General features: G+C 43.2%; 2 protein-coding genes across 12 annotated transcripts in view; one reads left to right on the forward strand and one right to left on the reverse strand.

The window, feature by feature from the left end:
- LOC116662571 overlaps positions 1-18,862 on the forward strand; it is a 56,759-nt gene that overhangs the window by 7,118 nt on the left and 30,779 nt on the right. The window lies entirely within an intron of this gene.
- LOC106730970 overlaps positions 164-18,862 on the reverse strand; it is a 47,066-nt gene continuing 28,367 nt past the window's right edge. Inside the window, exons 4-12 of the mRNA XM_032476308.1 lie at positions 17,901-18,035; positions 12,660-12,701; positions 11,961-12,045; positions 10,816-10,893; positions 9,094-9,160; positions 6,479-6,777; positions 5,368-5,537; positions 3,866-4,027; positions 164-277 (exon numbers count right to left, since the gene is read on the reverse strand). Of these exons, the coding sequence (XP_032332199.1) occupies positions 5,508-5,537; positions 6,479-6,777; positions 9,094-9,160; positions 10,816-10,893; positions 11,961-12,045; positions 12,660-12,701; positions 17,901-18,035 (736 nt within the window). The 3' untranslated portion in view covers positions 164-277; positions 3,866-4,027; positions 5,368-5,507. The remainder of the gene's footprint in view (positions 278-3,865; positions 4,028-5,367; positions 5,538-6,478; positions 6,778-9,093; positions 9,161-10,815; positions 10,894-11,960; positions 12,046-12,659; positions 12,702-17,900; positions 18,036-18,862) is intronic.

The following is an 18,862-nucleotide window of genomic DNA, read 5'->3' on the forward strand; positions in this document are numbered from 1 at the left end:
ACCTGGTACATCACGGTTAGTACCTCAGGTTTCTGGTTCAAAGTGGGGACCGTGCCCCACAAGGCATGAAAATGAGAGGTCTCATTACCTTCTTTGTGAAGTCCTCTTGTAATTGTGAGCCGGTGGCATTAGGTGGACCAAGAAGGCTTGGGGCTATACAGCATGCTAAGTTATCTGCCGTCATCTGGTTGAATGTGGAGTGTTGCTCAGTGTCGTGGAGCACTCCAAAAGGTGCTTCAGGAGGTCACCATTGGCTCTTGGCAGCTGGTCCAAAAGCCTACAGGCAGAAAAATGCACTTGTAAACAAAGCATGTCATTTTGCTTAGGAAGTGGAAATACAGAAACAGAGAACAGAGTACGTGATGGTAAACCATGCCCCCAGTCCTCTCTCGCAGAGTTCTAAGCATGAATGCACACAAAAATGTTTCATTGATTTCAGTTTCTGGATGAGATACTAACTTCCTGTGGTTGATTAAGTGTTTGAAAAATTAAGATCATAACAGCGAGAGATTGGTTCTCTTGCATCTCTGTTTTGACCAGTGGATTTCATCTGCGGCAGTTCCATGGCTTCAGCAGGTGTTAACTGGTCATGGAGTCCATATTAATAAGATTAGGATAAAAACAAGAATTCAGTAACAGCAGGAGTGCCTGCATCTGTTTTTCAAGTGGCTTCTGTGGGTAGCAAATGCAGCCCTTTGACACTGGTCATTACTTTAGTAGACAAAGCTGTAAAGTATAAGCTGATATTTTCCTAAGAGGATGTTGGTTGTATTTTCGGGGTGTGACCATCATTACCTCTGGGTTGCAGTTATTTTTCCCTCCGCATTCCCTTCATCAAGGACGCTAAGCCATTTGTCATGGCAACTGGCTGTAAAAATACCTCCTTCTATATTCTGAAGATAATCCTTCTGTAGATTAAATAAAAAAGATATATATTATTATGATAATTACATATTGGAGAAATAACAGAAAACATTAAGTTGAAAAATTCCGTTCAGGCCTCACTTCCTTCACAACAGCCAGTGTGTGACCTGGGCAGAGCTGGCTGTGACTGCAGACTCCCACACCCAGAAGGAGGGGCTTGGACTCTCTCCATCTAAAATCAGAAGCATCACAGCAGAGTCTGGCCGGCAGTGAGAGTGATGAGAAAGCCCCCCCCACCAGCTGGTCCTTGCTCTCTGTGTCCATGTCAGCACTAGTCCCAGCTGACAGGGTCTGGTGACCACTCACCCCGAATCCTGTGTGTGTCTGAGAAGCAACGTGCACACCCATGTTCCTCATTTACTTCAGACAGTGCTTGCTCTTAATTCAAGGAAGAGCATTCTGAAATAGAACGCACACCCCTCACACTCTTGCACACATATTACAAGAGAACTGGGCTTTCTGAGGTGAGGTGTGCCTGCTTCATGGGGAAAAACTACTCATAGTAGCTTCAGTCTTCTTTTTGAAACTGCATAAAAGTTCAGTTTGCAGCCTTTTAAACAGCAGGTGCTAAAAACATACCAAAATCCCCAGTGGGTACCTACATGTTACCCCTTATAGCTCCTCAAATGGAACATATCCTCCCAAGTGTGTCACTTAAAATTTAGATATATTGGAACTTCAGACCTCTGAGTGTGAGGGCTAGAGGTACACAAATGTAAGCTACCTAAGTGGGGGCCTGGAAAATGTGTCACTTTAGAGGGCTGATGAATACATTTTTTTTTAAATTAAAGTATACTCGGAGACAATAATTCAATTTCTGTCTAATTTCTGGTGCACAAGCCTTAAATCACAGAAATGGGCCTATTAAATTTCATGAAGTAGTAATTTTTCCCCCTGGTGAGCAAGGTGGTAATTGTGTTTATTTATGTATTTATTGATGGAGATTCTGGGGAGTGAACCCAGGACCTCGTGCATGGTAAGCATTCACTCTACCACTGAGCTATACCCTCCTCACCCCTGAAGTTGTCATGTTTTGTGCCAGACTGGGGAAAGTTTTGCATCACCTTGCTATTTTCAAAGGCACACCGTGCTTCCACTGGTCTCACTCCACAGGCCAAGGCTTCTCTTAATAGGAGATTGTTCAGAAAATGCCTGTAGGCAACTATGATGGTTATAATGCGGTCAGTGTTCACATGCTCCAGTCCTTACTGAGCTGCTGTGTGTGCCAGGCTCTCTCCTGCGCACTGCCGATGGAGCAGTGATAGCAGGGGACAGGGTCTCTGTCTTCTCATCTGTGTACTGTGTTCTTGGTGTGCAGCACCCTCTCTTGTCATTAGGGTTTTCCTCCGTGTTCCCTCTGGAGTGAACCCAGTGTATTTGGAGGGAGGAAGTGCTCCGGCTTTGGCTGGTTCTGGGAGTCTGGGAGGAGACAGCAGGGCCTGCGCCTCATGTGCACAAACTCCCTGCACTGGGAGCACGTGTATCCTCCTTCCTGGACCCTGTGCTGTGGTGCCCATGGGTGAGGCTGTGTGACGTGAAGCCTGAACATGACTGAAGCAGATATGCCGAGGGTGTTGCTGTTGGACCTCTGTCTACAGTTTAATGGCAAACTCAGTGTGGTGCTGATAAATATTAATTTCTGGTTTAGACCAACTCTCTGGTTATTTGACACATGGTATTATCAAGGCCAAGTTTGCAAAGTCTGATTCCCCATGAAGAGCAGTCAACTTTAGGAAGCAAGAACTTTAGGAGTGTCTAAGATGTGTACCCACGAGTAGCCAGCCTCTTGCTAGTCTATGCTTATAATGGGAAATAGACAAGAGCCTCACTCTTACTAGATGATCAAATTAATTCCATGTGCCCTTACATATGGCAACACTCATCTTGCTCTTTGCACACCTAGTGTGTAGTATGATGGTGCGAGTGTGGTCAGGGTCAGCTCTAAGTCATTTCTGAACTGTTGCTATTTATCCCACAATCAAATTATGATCCAACATTAATAGGGGACAAGGAAAGACCACATGTAATGGGGTTTCTAAGATAATTGTCATAACCTGTTTGTAGTCATTACTACATTGATAAACTTGTTTAGAGCTGCTAGCAAATACCAAGATGGGTTGATTATATTCTTTTTCGGTTCTGTGATTCCCTTTGTAGAAATGTAGCTGGATACCTGACTTAGCTGGATCATTTCAAAATCAGTGTATTTCTTCTATACATTCATTGCATTTTCAGAGTTCAAAATTACCTTTGACTGCTGCACCCACTTTAAAAGGCAGGTTTATGAAATGAGGCATGTGGCAGGAGCTGCTTACCATGGAACTGTAACCACGGGTGGTGCGTTAAGCATAACAAACATGAACAAGGGAAGCCAAAGGTGGTAGAGGAGGGGAAAGGAGGCACACAAGGTACCAGCCTCCCTACACTAGCTTTCAAGTAAATGCATTAGGAGACAGGGAAGGGAGGACGATGAAATGATCACAGATTTCGATGGCCTTACTGAGCATGTTTTGATTCATTGTAAAGTAGATATTTACTTACTTGATAACTTGTATAAATATTTTCAAAAGCTTAATGTGAATTTTTTTTTGGAGACTTTGGCTTCATTAGGAAGGTGGTAAGGAATTCCTCAAAGGCAGAAAGCTTGCTTTGGTACATTCTGTACAGGTGTGTGCTTTTTCATTTATTATTTATATTTGTATTTGCATGGATTGTTCAGGAGTGAAGATGGGGAGAGGGTTGTGATGAAAAAGGAAAGTATACCTAACATGGGACTTGTAACACCCGAAGTAGCTTACTTAAATTTTGACTTTGTGCAGTGTTTTCCAGTTTTTCAGATCCTTCATCTATGACACCTGTTCCTCTTGGGCAGTCATGATGAAGGACCCCCATAGAGTTTCAGAGTTCCTTTGTGTGCGGATAATGCTAGACGTTTCCCTACCTTTAAGACGGATGCCAGCACCACAGTGGACTCATTCTCCATGTTCACTGTGTCCCCAGAGTTCAGCTTTTCCTTCAGGACTCTGCATGATATTTTACTCGCAGATTTGTTGAAGATGCATTTTGTGAGTGGCCCTTTTTGATTCAGAATGGAAAGCATCTCCTAAAGGGAGGAAAAGAAAATACGTGGCATTTCATATCTCTCAGCCCACAGCACAGACTTCTCCTCTATTGGAGACACTTGGGGGGGGGTGAGGCCCCAGGGCTGGAGCTGGAAGGACTAAAGCCAATTTAGAATTTTTCAGTGTCTCTACATGTATTTTCTACCCAGCAATCCATTTAACGTTCCTACACTGTAACATTTTAAACACTTGTTTAAGCAGATTTTCCTTTTCAATGAATGTACACTGTGACGTCACACTTCTCTGCATTGAGGCCTTTGCAGAATTACCCTCTCCTTCCCCGGTCCTGTCTCATTCTTCCCCGATACAGATGCTCTTCCCCAAGTATGGACATCTTTGCCGCATTCATTTTCTGTGTGTTTATCCCCCTTTCAGTGACCGTGTACCCCAATTCTGCTTCCTGTATTCCTTGCCTCTTTTAAATCAGGCTCAAACCCCTCTCCTCCCCTCTGGGTGCATCCCCTGCTCATCAGTCTTTCCTGTCCTTTTGCTGTGTGGCTTGCAGCACAGACAGGTGACAGGTGTTGGAGTCAAGGAATCTGGAATCTGTTATGCTGTTTATCTGACCTTGGGCACAGCACATACTTTACTGAGGACTTTTTACTCTTCCTACTTGGGGATGATGATAATCACAGCTATTCTGTAAATATGCTGTGAAAGATGCAAGGACTGGGGTGGGGGGCAACATGTAACTAGTATGATACATTTCTTCATTTCTAGCATAAAATTTCTGACATCTGGTGTAGTGCTCGGAGAAATAGTGGATGGTGAATAAATGTTAACCCTGACATTTCAGTATATGAATTGTACAGAACACAAACCAAACTCTGTGACTTTCACTTGACACATTCTGTCAGGATTAAACAATTCATATTTGCCAAAGAATGAGTCTTTTTTACTTAAACCCTTGGGTTACAAATCGAATCTATGTAAGAGTTGAGTTGTAAGACTGAGTAGACCCAGGTGGAGGAGACTTGAGACTAGTGTGCAGTTCAAGGAAGGAGACAAAGGGGGATGACGAGGGTGATGGGGACTCACAGAGTTTCATACACGCAGAGCCCATTGTAATGGATCTGAGCAAGTGGATGTGGGTCTTTGCTGAAACCAGTGGAATGGACAAGAGTAGTTTTTCGTGCTGTATGTGCTTTCTGACTCTGCAGTATTGAAATCAGATTTTATTCTCTGAAGTAATATTAACAAAACTTCACCAAAAGCAGGGGCTGTCTAAAGGCTTCTCCACATGGGGATGGGTTTGGGTGAGAACACATGACCTCTGATCACTGCCCTTGTCAGGAGGGCTACAGATCTAAAGGAGACCAACCAGAACTGGGGCAGGCAGCTTGTCCTCCTCACACATGTCCCCCAGAGGAGCTCCAAAGAGCTGTGTTAGATTTGCCAATGGCAGAGTTCGGCGCTGGTTGTCCTGCTGAGTACTGGGGTGCTGCCAAAAGGCCCAGTTCCTCACAGAACTTCTGTTGGCTGTCTCGTGACCTGAATGTGATGAAGATGAGAGATTATTACTAGTAGTAGTTCAATTCATTTAAACTTATTCCCAGTATTTCCATTTTACAGCACGTTTCTTGTCATGGCTAGAAGAGAGAGAAACTGAGCACCTTGTTGTATAGAATTTCCTGCAGGCTGACATTGGCTACTTGGATTCTTCTGGTGTTCATGTGTCCTTCTTCCCTGTGCCCTGCAAACTGCTAGTGAAGCCGAGAGGCTTGATCAGACTCTGGGGTGAGGGTCCCAGTGACAGCGCTTCCCAGACAGCGCTCTCTCTTGCCTCTTCCCTGCATCATGTGGGTCACTTAAGCTGTAGTTATATAAGGTTCCTGACCAGTATTGTCAGTGGATTCTAGTGTCAGATGTCACTGTAAAAGCTAAAAAGATTTGATATTCCCTAACAAGCAGTTAAGTCATCACCTACTTTCATAAGAGGTTTTTTCCCACTCTGAGATTTTCTGTTTGGCTTTCTGAGTAGCCAATGATGGTCAGCCTCCTCCCATCAAAAGGATCTGCCTTTTGTAATACAAGCTGCCTGACCCTAGAATCCTCGAGGCCACTTCAGGCTAAGGCCATAATAGTATCCAATTCAACTCCATGACTTTGCGCCACTGGGGTTCTTCCATGGCAGCTGCGTCTAAGTCATACAGTCATCTGACCACCTCTTGTGAGGGTCTGAGATGCTGGACCAAACAAGGGGATAAGTACAGTGTGTTCCCAAGCTGGAAGAAGCTCGTGTTTTATTAAGACATACAGTAGTGGACACACACAGTTTTATGTAGGAAGAGCTCCTGGCACACAGAGGACAGTCGGCCTGGAGGAATGAAAACAAACACAAAAACCCAACCTTCCTAGACATGAGTTGGGTCTTGATTTCAGACCTTTAGGGTTTCTCTGAGCTTGATCTTCAGTAGGTACTGGGTGCTCACCTGTACTGTCCCTGCACCCCCACACAGAGAAGCAGCTCTGTGCATGAGTTTGGTGTCAGGAGCAGAGATGTGAGCCAAGAGAAGACACCTGAGGAAGGGAAGGGGCTCCCCTCTCCGCTGCTGGCTCCTGGCTGGGTGCCTGGGCTTCAGGACGAATTGGCCTTGAATCTCTGGGGACCTCTTCTCCAAGAGGATGGCCTCCAGGAGGGCAGAAGGAGAGGCGGAGTCCTCCGGTCCCTGTGGCAGGAGCGCAGTAGCTGGAAGATGGCTGATTTTAATGCTGTGTGGATGTTCATGGCCTGTGTGGAGATAAAGTAAATACAGATTCAGGCTGCTGGCGATGGGTGTGGTCAGACCCACCTTACCATGAGCGTGGGCACCACACTGATGTGGCTGCCGTTCTTGTAGGGGTTCTGGGCAAAGAGGTCTGTGTCTCCTGAATGAGCATGAAGTGGGCTGACCTGAAGGACCCCCTGCAAAAGCAAGGTGCCGAAGCAAAAGAGTTTGAAAAGTAAAGAGAAAACTCTTCTCAGACACGGTGCTTTACTTGGAATGTGTAGCTGTGTCCGTGCATTGCACAGCGTTGACTTGCCCTGTGTTTCCCCCTGAGGGTGTTGACGGCCTCCTAATTTCTGCCTTGACAGCCGCACTAGATCTGCATGTCTTAGGCAAGTTGCTGGCCTTACATCCCTGCTTTTAACTGCTTACCCCTACTTAGTCTCATAAGGGCCAAATTAATGCATTAATAATCATTGGTGCTTAATGTTCTTTGCAAAATGGGACTGTGTGTGTTAGGGATTGCTGTGTTGTCTGTTGTCTCACGCATGTCAACTCAACAAACAGATTTTTCGTTTTGTCAGCTCAGTAGCCAGAGCTGCTCAACAGCAGCAGGGAGGTTTGTCTCTGAGTTTCCCTCCCACTGCTGCCTTCCCCTCAAGGGGCCCTGCCGGGGAAGGATTAGACATGAGGCTGCACGTTGTTGGAAACTCAAAAGCAAAGTGCGAGTCAGTGTTTACAGAATGGAGAACTTCCCAGAAAATCAGTGGGTACTGCCAAGTGATTTGTTCTGCTTGTTCGTGCTTCAATTTCTTAGGCTCCATAGAATTCTCAAGGCCCCTGTGCACTGATGTGGATTCCATTTTTAAAGAATAGAATGAATGTTCCTTGTCTTTGATTTCAGATTTATTATTGAATGTAACTTGGGGAGCTCTTGCCTTTGCTTTTCATGTGGTGCAGATGCAAGTTCAGTGCTCTGTTCAGAACAAAAGTCATAGTGACTTGCAACTGTTAATAGAAAGGAAGCTTCCGTTACATCAATAAAATACAACCAACAGACCAGGATTGAGAATTCAGAGTGTGTAAAAAATGCCCGCGGAGTGACTGCCGAGGTGTCATCAGGAGTGACAGGCTCTTAGGGGTTCTTAGAGCAGCCGTGCTGTGTGAAGCCGTCCTCAGGCTGCAAGTTGCCATCTACATGAGTCTATGTAATTAGTGTCTTTTATTTAAATATACCTCAGTATTCAGTTTTTTTCACTTTATTGCTGACCAACATTTACAAAGATATCAACATTAAAAAGAATCATGAATAGTGGAGGGGACTTTAGTCCTCAGCTATGTGCTTGATGACCCCATATATTCTAAGACTAGGAATGTACACTTCATAGGAAAAGCTTGGTTGTTTGGATTTTCCAGATCGTTTGAAAATGTTCTTGAGATCACTAGAAAAAGAGTAATAGCCCCATAGGATTTTTAAATGGATTTAAAAAAAAAAAAAAAGAAAGATACTGCTTGTAAGACGGAGGCCCTAGGTTTTCTAGCAGGAGTCACTGTTCCGTTACTGTATTGCGGGGTCTGCTGCAGACCCTGCCCTTCCCCTTGTTTTAATCCCTCTATTTTCATGGACCGCCCTGCACAGACTTCCTGATCCAAGGATAGGTATCATTATTTGAGCTCATTTGCTCTAGTAACTGTTTTAGGGGAAGTGTGATGTATTTATAAAAAGCTCAAGAGGAATGCTGGTAAAGTCAGCTGGAGAAACAGCCAAGTGCAGGTGGTTCGGGCCGTGAAGGCTTGAAGAGTCTGAGTGTGATTATGTCATTTTCTTTTCTGATGCTGAGAAAAGTTTTGGGCATGGAGCAGGTGTTAACTAAATATTGGATTCAGAGGCATGGCTGGATCTTAGAAGATTCTCATAAAATAGAGGCTACTTAGTGGTTGGGAAATGGAACAGAGAACTTGAAGACTGGAATATGGAAAATAATGTGTGAGGGAAAGATATTCCGATTTGTGTTTTCTTGCCTATGTAATGAAGGAAGGAAATGAGTAAGTAAGTTAATAAAGTTTTCCAAGATAGCTCTGTTTGTCAAGGAAAAAAGTAGTGAAGAAAAATTCACTTTCTCTCTCCAACTAGACTATAAGCTGGAGAATGAAGAGATGTTAATATCCATGCTGGTAGAGCAAGTGCCTGGGGTTATCGAATAAATGTAGAATGAGTATCGCATGAGAGTTTCATTGTTGAGGGTATTTAAGCTTCAGACTGACTAACTGTCACTTTGAGAGTTTAGGGTTACAGTTTCTTCTGCAATCAGCCCACCTTAGGTTTCCCTGACACTTACCAGTGAGTGGGTATGAGGCCTTTTTCTTACCAGCAGTCACCCACAGCTGGTAGTCTTTCTCAGAGCCCTTGGAGACAGAAAAGAACTATATGTCACTGCAGATCTTTCCCAGTAGGTACTTGAGCACTTTCCTTCAGCACTTACATATTTCCAAAAAGAAAGAATTTGGGCCCGTAGAAATGGTATTTCATCCAGGGGGGTGGAACAGTTTTTGAGTTAGCAGTCCTGATACCAGTAATAACTCCTGGTCCTTCTTGCAGCCTCCAACAGGCCAAGTGAGCTTTTTGTCCCTTTTGATAAAGGCTGAGGATCTAGGGAACCACAGTGTGAACAGCCCTGTCCTTTGTGGGTGGTCCATGACATAAAAAAGTCATGGCAGTGCCCCTTCGCTGTGGAGGGAAAGTCTAATCTCGAGAGTCTTCCTTTTTACTGTCTCCAGACTCCTTAGAGAATGTTGGCCTTTCCTGTAAATGCCCCCAGACAAGCATGTTGTCCAGAGCCACGTACTCTGCCAAGACTGTTCTTGTGCAAGAAAAACTTGAAGGCAGCATCGGCTCGGCAGCTGTGAGCGAAAGGAGGGAAGTGCCCAAGAGGCCTTGAGATGGGAAAGAAAAGTCAGCCCAGGGGCTTTAGTGCCATCCAGCCCCGCGCCAGGGGGACGGGGGACAAGGACTCTGACCTAGAGCACAAGTGAGACGCAGAAAACTCTCTCCCAGCAGTATGACTGCCTAGAAATTCTAGAAATGCCATTTGAAACAAGTCTAAATCATAAGGGCTGCTGCATTATTGTTAAGAGTCCTCCAGGGGAACATAAAGCAACACATGTGTGAAAGGGTGTTGGTCGCAGGTCCTGTGCTTGTCATGTCACAGTAACAGGATGTTTTCCCATTTACAGAGAATGGTATGTAAGCAGATATGTTTACTTCAGTTCTGTCCATCTGAATGTCAGCCCCCCTGCCGTTTTTCCCTTGCACAACTTCATCCTCTAGTACAGCCATGTCTTTCACCAGAAAAATTTTACAAGTGACAGCAGACCTAGCAAAACATGAAGGAGCAGACACTGGAAGGCAAGACAAGGTGAAAGCAGTGTGTACACACACGTCCCCAGATCCACGGTCTTATTCACAACTTGTCTCCTTTACCAGCTGACAAGAGGCGTTAACCGTCTCCTCCTCAGGACCTGCCTCAAGGGGATGTCGCTCCTAGCCAGTGATCTTCATGTCAAACTTTACAGGAAAGCACCTCATTTAGGATTTATCATAGCAAGATTGAGTCCTCAGGTGAGAATCAGGATAAATGCAGATTGGAGTGGAGGTATAGGGACGAAGATACAGAAAGAACAGTCCGGTGGAGTAGGAACTATCTGGACTCATACAAGTATTTTCCCATCTGGTATGTAATGTATACAGTAAAGAGGACGGTACTAGTTCTCTAAAGTTACCGCCCGCATTCGTTATGCTATCACTTTAAACTCGCACAGAATTTTAACGGGGCTACAAGACTAACACTACTGTACAGGCTGATAATCTAGCTCTGCTGCTTTCAATTTCTAAATTCAGGGGGACAGAATATGACTTGCCTGTTTGTAATAGTCCGCTGTCTCATGATGGGAGGTACACCAGACACACAGACACACACAGACACACAGACACACACACACACACACACCCCTCTCAAAAATAAACTTGGATTCTAACTAAAAAGAACTTGCAGGTAACTTACAGTGATTCCTAGCTTTGAGAGTGACAGGTTGATGACATCATTCACTGTGTGTGTATTCAATATTCGTATTGTTATAGACTTAAAAAAATGAGAAACATTGCTCTAAATTAAAAAAAATTAAAACAGGTGAGTAAATAGTTACTGTAAAATTAGGATCCATATTCTACAGGCAAAGCTTGCATTCAGGCAGTGACACAGTGCAGCACATGTAGAGCCCAGCCCCCTAATTAAAACTGACATTCATTTGTTTCTATAACATGAAGTTAGTAAACAGCATTTCAGTAAAATAGGTGTTTCTTTGAAAGGATTTGTGGTGCACAAAATATGACAGCTTAAGCTAGAAAGAAAGGCTGAGAATTCCAAGAGGGCACACGGGCTGGTCCGCAGCACATCACAGCTGGTTCAGTTAATGATACAGTGGGGACATGAATGGTCAGTGTTAAATTTGTAAGTCATAGCTGTCTGGCTGTTGCTTGAGAGAATATCCTTAAGTGTTTAAGGGTAACAGGCCATGGTGTGTATACGATCCTCAGAAATACTTAGACACATACACGTACAGAGGGTAATAGAGGGGACAGCAAGAAATCAGGCAAAACATTACTAAATAGGTGAGTCTAGGTAAAGGGTATTTGGGGTGGTCTTTGTATTATTTTTATTTTTGTGACTTTTCTGCAAGTTTTCAGTTATTCCAGATATTACATCACAGAAAAAATAAAAACTGGAAACAACCCAAACTACAATTATGTAAGTGGTGGTACAGTTAGAAGACCATGTTTAATACCAATAGGAAATACCTGTTTGTGAAAATCTCTGTATTACAAGCCAGTGTAATTGCTGTTAGAAGGACCCGGAGACATAGTATGGACACTTTAAAGACACTGTTCTTTCCATGCTTAAGCGCTGTCTCTCTGGTGGGTTCTTCTTGCTTCATATTGCCTAGGACTCACTTTTTATATATGCAAGGACACATTTTCCCAGAAAAATCCATGTTCCCATGTAGTACTTTCTAAATACTCTCTCTCTCCCTCCCCTTTCTTACTTTGTCCCTTCCATTCCCCTGTCCTCTCTTTCTCTGTCTCTCTATCCCTTTGATTTTACTAAGTCAGGGACCTGGAATTTAAGTTAATGGTCCTGAAAACACTTACACAGGCACAGTTATTGATGTCCTCGGTAAAGATTTTGAGGGGAATGCTTTTTGGCTGCTCCTTCTCCTTGGCCAGATCGATGTACCTAAAGCGGAGTCAGTGAATTAACTCTTAGCTTGTTTCAAGTCAATGTATGTTGCTAATCCTTAAAGTATACTTGGTTATTTTGAAAAGTGTATGGAAAGATTCAGCAAAATCAAATCAGGGGCTGGGAGAAAAGATGCAGAAATATTTCAGGAAAATCAGATATGACCCAGAGAAGAACCGGTTGCCCTGTCATTGTAAGATTTGGGCAGCAGATACAGTCCTCAGAGCTTTTCCTGTCTAGATCGGAGGGACCCTGGCACATTCCTGGTTTCAAGGGGAGGAAGGCACAGTTGCTTTGAGAATCAGGACAGTATGTAGGCTTCATTTCTGGGAATTCAGTATATATGTTGAGAATCGTGTTAGCGCCAAGCATTAGGACGGAGAGATGGGATAGAGGAGAGTGATGACCAGAACGAGCAAAGAAGCAGAACGTGCATGTGAGGGAGAGCGCATCAGTTACAGGAGCTGCAGGGGCAGAGCTCCCAGTGTCTGAGGACAGTGTAACAGTTCCCACCAAGGAGAGGAAGGAGAGTGTCGGGGGCCCTGCCTGGAAGGGATTTGCACTCTTTTCTCATGGATAAAAGATGTACAATATGTGTACTGACAAAGTACCTCTCAAGGAAGGCGCACCATCTGTCCCTTCTTTCTGAAGAACTGCAATGTTAAACATTGGGAGAAGGAAATTAAACTACATAAAACACTTGTACTAACATGTTAAACACTGTTCCAGATAAATATATCAGCGTCCTGTGGTTACTGATGGGGCTGCATGTGTAAGTGTTACCCTCCTCATAACTGGGCTTGTGATAGGCCCTGCTCTTTTATAAGCAAGGTTACAGTGATGGGAAGTAGGTCTTAAAGTGGAAGAGCAGTTGGTTTGGAATCTGAACACCGAAGTTCAGCTCTGTATGATGCAAGCTGTGTCATCGTGGGCGAGTCACTTAACCACTCTGAGCTCCAAGTTCCAACACTGAAAAAGGGTTAATCATGCCCCAGGGTGTTCCTTCAGCTGGACGTGCTATTTACAGATAAAGAGCTGTACTATTTGAGTTAAATCATACTGAAGAATTGGCTTTTGAATGAAACTCTGTTGTCCCCAAAACAAGAGGATCTTTTTAGGAAAAAACCCTACCATATTGTATTCCTTGATGCGTATAGCATCTAGCCAGTTGTAATTCATTAAATTAGTGCTTCATGACTATAACCCTCTGATCAAGATCAATGTGCCTATTGCTAAATTATTAAAGATTCATGTTGTCTCTTCTACAGTCTCTGCAGCATTTAATCTCCAAAGCTGAAATGCTTTAACATCCATTGCCAGATGGGTTTACCACCTACTAAGCTTTTATTTATTGTCATAAATTACATGTAGCATCAGATTGCCCATTCATGACCTTCAGTACATTAACAGTGTTGTGCAGCCATCACTATGATCTCATTCTGGAATGTTTTCATCACCCAAAAGCAAAAAAAAAAAAATCTTGTGTCCATTAAGCACTGACTTCTGACTCCACCCCCATCCTCAGCCTCCACCCCACCTTTTGTTTATCCATTCCTCAGTAAACACTTAGGTCGTTTCTACTTTTTTTTTTTTTTTTTTTTTTTTGGCTACTATGGATAACGTTGCTCTGAACATTTCTGTATAAATTTTTGTGTGGATGTGTGTTTTTATTTCTCGTGGCTGTTGTAAAGGGGCTGCCACATGTTTTCTCCCTACCAGTAGCACTGCTCCTGCCTTCCCTATCACCATGTCAGGACCCGATTCATCAGGAAAGTAGAATGCCCACTGATCTCCCCACCCTGCGTATATCCATGGACACAGCTTGTAATTACTCAGGCCAGTCTGCAGAAGAGTAAAACAGCAAATAGCCAGGCACTAGGTGCCAGGCAGAGTTACTGCCTTATATGTGTTTATGCAGCCTTTGAACCAGTATAACGTGTGAACTTGACTTCTACATTTTCCCCATCACTAGAAAAAATGTTTCTTGGACACTTCCTTATCAAAACCTTTGCATATTCCCAAGTGAAACTGGTTCCTTTCACCTGCAACGTGGAAAAGATATTAAACAATAGCAACCATTAATCTTTAGAGAAGTAATTCATTGAAAGAAAATATGTAGAGAATGATACAAATACATGATTCTTCCCAAACAGCTTTGGGAATTTTCTTTAAGTCAACAGCTGCAGTCTTGAATTTCATAAATTAACAGCATGGTAACATTTTAGTTGTCTTATGTTTATGATGATAGGTGAGGTTTTGGTAGCATGGGGTGAGGAGGACAAGACAGAAGAGTTGAGTGCGTGTGATGCACACTCTGTGTGCATAAGGAGAATGAGATTTGGGCTGTGGTTGTTCCAGGTGGCAGATGTGAAAGTTCCATCACCCCCCTGTGAACCTAGAAGTGCTGACTCAGGATGGCCACCTTCCCCATCCTCAGTCCAACCAAGAATGTGTCTTGGTAAACTGACCTGCCCTCCATGGAATCACACCTTTGTTTTAAGATTGTCACCTGTCTGTAGACACCAAAGAAGACAGTCCGTGCACAGCAATTAGGACAATCTAATACTTGATGATTCATTTCATTTCTATAATTAAATCCTGTCTTTAAAGGAATTAGCTTGGGAGTGTAAAGGCAATTTTTCAAATATAATTCGACTACTTGATAGTACTTGCTCAAGAATGATATTCTGGGGATTTAGAAACAGAGGTGCTCCCTGGGCATCGGGGGCAGGCTGTGAGAGAGGACCCTGGAGACCTGACCTCATCAGCCTCCTTCCACTTACAGGAACACCACGGACACGTGAGCTTCCGCTCCCCAAGGGGCTCCTATAGCCCACTTGAAAAACCACGGATCAAAACTAAAGGAAAGTCCTCCAGTAGTTCCCCCTATTTACCATCAATTGCACATAAAAACCTTTCTGAGGGGTGCGGTACGTGGCATACAAGTGTCATCATGGGAGTTCAGAGCATGAGTCACTGACTTAATATATAATCTAATTAAACTGTTTTCCTTTTTAACTCATGTAATAGACAGGACCAAGCTATAGGTCTTACTTAAAGGTGGCCACAAAGTTCATTGTGGGCCAACCCAAGACAAAAGACTTGGGTGCATTGATGGATTCCCCTGCTTTGTTTGTGCAGTCTCCAGTCCACATGTTGTTCAGTGGGATTTCGTATTTGATCTTAAAGTTCCGTTTGTACCTGCGAAGGTAACCAGGCAAGACTTCTGTTAGTTTGTTTCTTCAATGTAATGGAGCCACTAATGTTCATGCTGAAATGCTTGTCTCGCTGCTCTAGGCAAAGCATGGCTCCTTTATCTCTTTGACCCTCTGTGCACAGCACAGGGAGTGGTTAGATAGGCCTTTGCCAAGTGTGTGTTGAACAGAGGCTGGCCAGGAAGGCCCTGAAAATACTTCGATGGTAGCAAATAGGCATTTTTCTGAATGATGAGAATTGAGAATGGACCATGGTTTATATTGTAGAGATCAGAGAACCATTAAATCATTTATTCTTATATTTGTTATTATATATGTAATTTTTATAATTGTTATAATTAACTTATTATTCATTCATGTCTTTCTTCAAAAAGTGTTGGAGGACTGAACTGTTTCTGCCTATTCCCTTTTGACTTCTGACATCACATGACCGTAGCTGTTGGCTAATTCACACATGCAATGCTCAAGCAGGCCTAGGGTGTGATCACAGCTCCATGCCACATGAGGGATGCCCAGAGAACTTGGGCCTGGTGCTCTGGGAAGCCCTGCTATTCAGAACCACATGTTGAAATACTCAGGGCTAAATGAGCTCAGAGACCCCTCATGTGCAGGAATTTCTGTGACTCCACCGATTTATGGAACAGTTAAGCTACAGCTCTTCAGTGGGGTTTGTGGAATGAAAATGATTTCTCAGGAAGCCCACCTGAAAGGTCTAGACACAAAGCTCGGGGCACCATGAGTGTAAATATGATGGAAACTCACCTTCTGATACAAGATGTTCTTTTGCTACATTCTGTTTCATCAGTTTTACTCTATGTCTGCGTGTTTGAAGATTTTTATGAAACACAACTGTCAGATAAAATTATGTTTCTAGACAGTAACTGTAAAGTCATTATCAAGATAAAAATATGTGGCGGTGGGAATGATAGATAAATATCTGCTAGATTTTACACATTCTTCTTCTAATGTAGGCGTCTATGTGTATAGACTCTCAAGGTACCATGTGGGAACTTTCAGATATACTGACCTGGAAAAACTTACTTCAGTAATTCTCTCCTTAGTTCAATAAGGTACCAAGATTATGCACTCTCTTGAACCTAAACTGAGAAGTTATCCAAAAACCCAGAGCATGGCTTCACAAATGACTCTCCTGTAACACTGAGCACTTACCATATGCCAAGCACTGTTCTAAATATTTTATAAACGTTATTTCATTTAATTGCCAACCACACCATATAGTCATTATTTGCCCCATTTTATAGGTGAGGGAACTCACAGAGAGGCTAAGTAAATTGCCAAAAGCAACAAAAAAGGGGTTGGAACCCAGACAGCCTAACTCAGGAGCCTATTCTGACAACCACTTGGCATCCATGGGTGTTGCCCTGTAGTTCCCTGAAGTACCCACCTCCACCTCTTTCCTCTTTTCCTAGAGCCACTAGGTTTTCTGATGGGACTGTTCTTTGATTTGGGGAGTGAGATGATAAATCTTGTGACATTGTATCAAAAAAGCCAGATGTTAGCATGGAAATATTTTAAATGTATCACAAGGAAGCTTTCTGGTCTAGGGCATTCTCCTAGGGTCTGACTGTTTCTTCACATCCAGTCACCTGCTCTGAGATTTTCTCAGTAGAAATTAGAGGATGAATCTCATGTTAAGTGGCTCAGGAAGAGAAGGGTGAAGAGGACTCAAGTTTCCATTTCTATCTTGTGTCCCCTGTTACGATGTATTAACAAGACAGGTGCCCCTCCCTTCTCCTGCCCCTTAACCTTTATACCAGAGGGTGAGCCCCGTGAGCTGTGGGGTTTATAAGGCCCTCGGAAGCTTCCCCCTTTCTAAGGTAGAGGTGTTTCCTGAGATGCTTGGAAGCTGGGGTCGGGAAGTATTCTATAAGTATCTGTCCTTTCACTGCTAAGTTTTCAGTAACCTTCATCTTTAGAGTTAAATAAAATGTGTCTTTCATTGTCTCTGTGTTCTTTACTAACTAAATTTGAGGATAGTGATGTGTAAAGATGGGGTCCGCTCTGTGCAATCCCCATTTGCAAATTCTTCATGGGCCTCTACTAGTATTAATATCTTAACGTTTATCATGGAGATCCTGTTTTAAAAACTAAACTACTCGTTTGGTAGAAAATAACTTACTGAGCATTCTAGTGAATATCAGAAGTGATACTGAAGGCTGTATCTGGCCGCAAGGCTTGAGAACAGAAGTGTCTAATGTATGTAGTCGGAAAACGATGACAAAAACCTCAAAAGAATTTTCACTGAATTTTAGCATCTCACACAACTGGAGAAACATTTGTGAAGAAAGAAACGTTGAAGCCCCCTTTATTATTACACACAAACTGAAATTTCCTTCTTACGACCAAATACAAACGTAGCAGTTAGTCAGCTGTTCCATTTGTGCTGGCTTCTGAAGTAGAAATCCCAAGATGACTTAGTTTCCAGCTGAACTGCAAGGTGAGCTGAGGAGGAAAGGAAGCTTAGTTCCCCTCACCCACCCTTCTTATGGCTAATTGGAAAAACTAGGTGGTAAACTCAGATTATTAAGCTGAACAGCATAAATACAACTTTATGATTATCGGGAGAGCATAGTATGTGCGTGCTTGGTGTTCGAGATCAATACTTTATCCCCGTACAGGAACAGTTGCCTCTTCTCCTTCCTCCAGCCTGTTTGGAGCTTGGCCGGGCCGAACATGATCACAATACATTGGGTGCCTTCAAACGGTGACACATTGTCCCTGTGGGCGTCCACCGCAGTAGAAGGGCTTTCCCTGCAAAACATCAAACACCACAGAACAGCAAGTCATTGGTCCCATATCTGATGGAGTTTATGTTACATGTCAATGCTGACACTAAAAATTAGCCTCAATCTCCCGAACAGGGCTTCACAGCTCCAAATCAGGAGTAAGTTACAGAAAGCGACTGAAAGGAATGAGGTCGCTTAGGGGGTTGATGTGGATGGAAAACAGTTTCAGGAACAAAGTGCCAAGGCATGGCACTCTTAGAGGTGGGGAAGAGGAGAAAAGAGCGAAGTTGATTCGTAAACTGGAAGAGGAACAGAGACTTAAGTGAAGAGTGTATTACAAGAAGGTAAAAAACTAGTCAAAACCTAGGAAAACCCAAATAGGGTAATTTTTGGCCTAACATAGATAAAGTTATTTGAAGATTACAGAGAAGTAATTACAGTTTGGGTTCCTTTTAACACAAAAGTTTAAATAACTGAGGATTCTGGTAAATTGTAATGTAAATCAATATTTAGATTTTTGGGAAACATTCTCAAAGTTCAACAAATGATACTGGAGTCATTAAAATGTTTCTAAACATGAGGAATTGCTTCGCTGTTATTTGGCTAAGCTACAGCTAAGCTCTGACAGAGCTTCCGGTCGTAATAGGTGAAACACCTGAATTGAACTGAGCTTAAAAACTGATACATAGACCAGAGATTATCATAAGTCTACAGAAAAGTCTTTCCCATTAAGTCAAGAAAGTGAGCCCCACCCCCAACCAAGAACGTCAAACCTGCTGCCTTGTGCTTAGCAGCGCTGAATCTTACAGACACAGGTAGCTTTTCATGAAACCAGTGCTGAAGGTGAAAAGG

Source organism: Camelus ferus, unplaced genomic scaffold, assembly GCF_009834535.1.
Source record: "Camelus ferus isolate YT-003-E unplaced genomic scaffold, BCGSAC_Cfer_1.0 contig377, whole genome shotgun sequence".
Classification (NCBI taxonomy): domain Eukaryota; kingdom Metazoa; phylum Chordata; class Mammalia; order Artiodactyla; family Camelidae; genus Camelus; species Camelus ferus.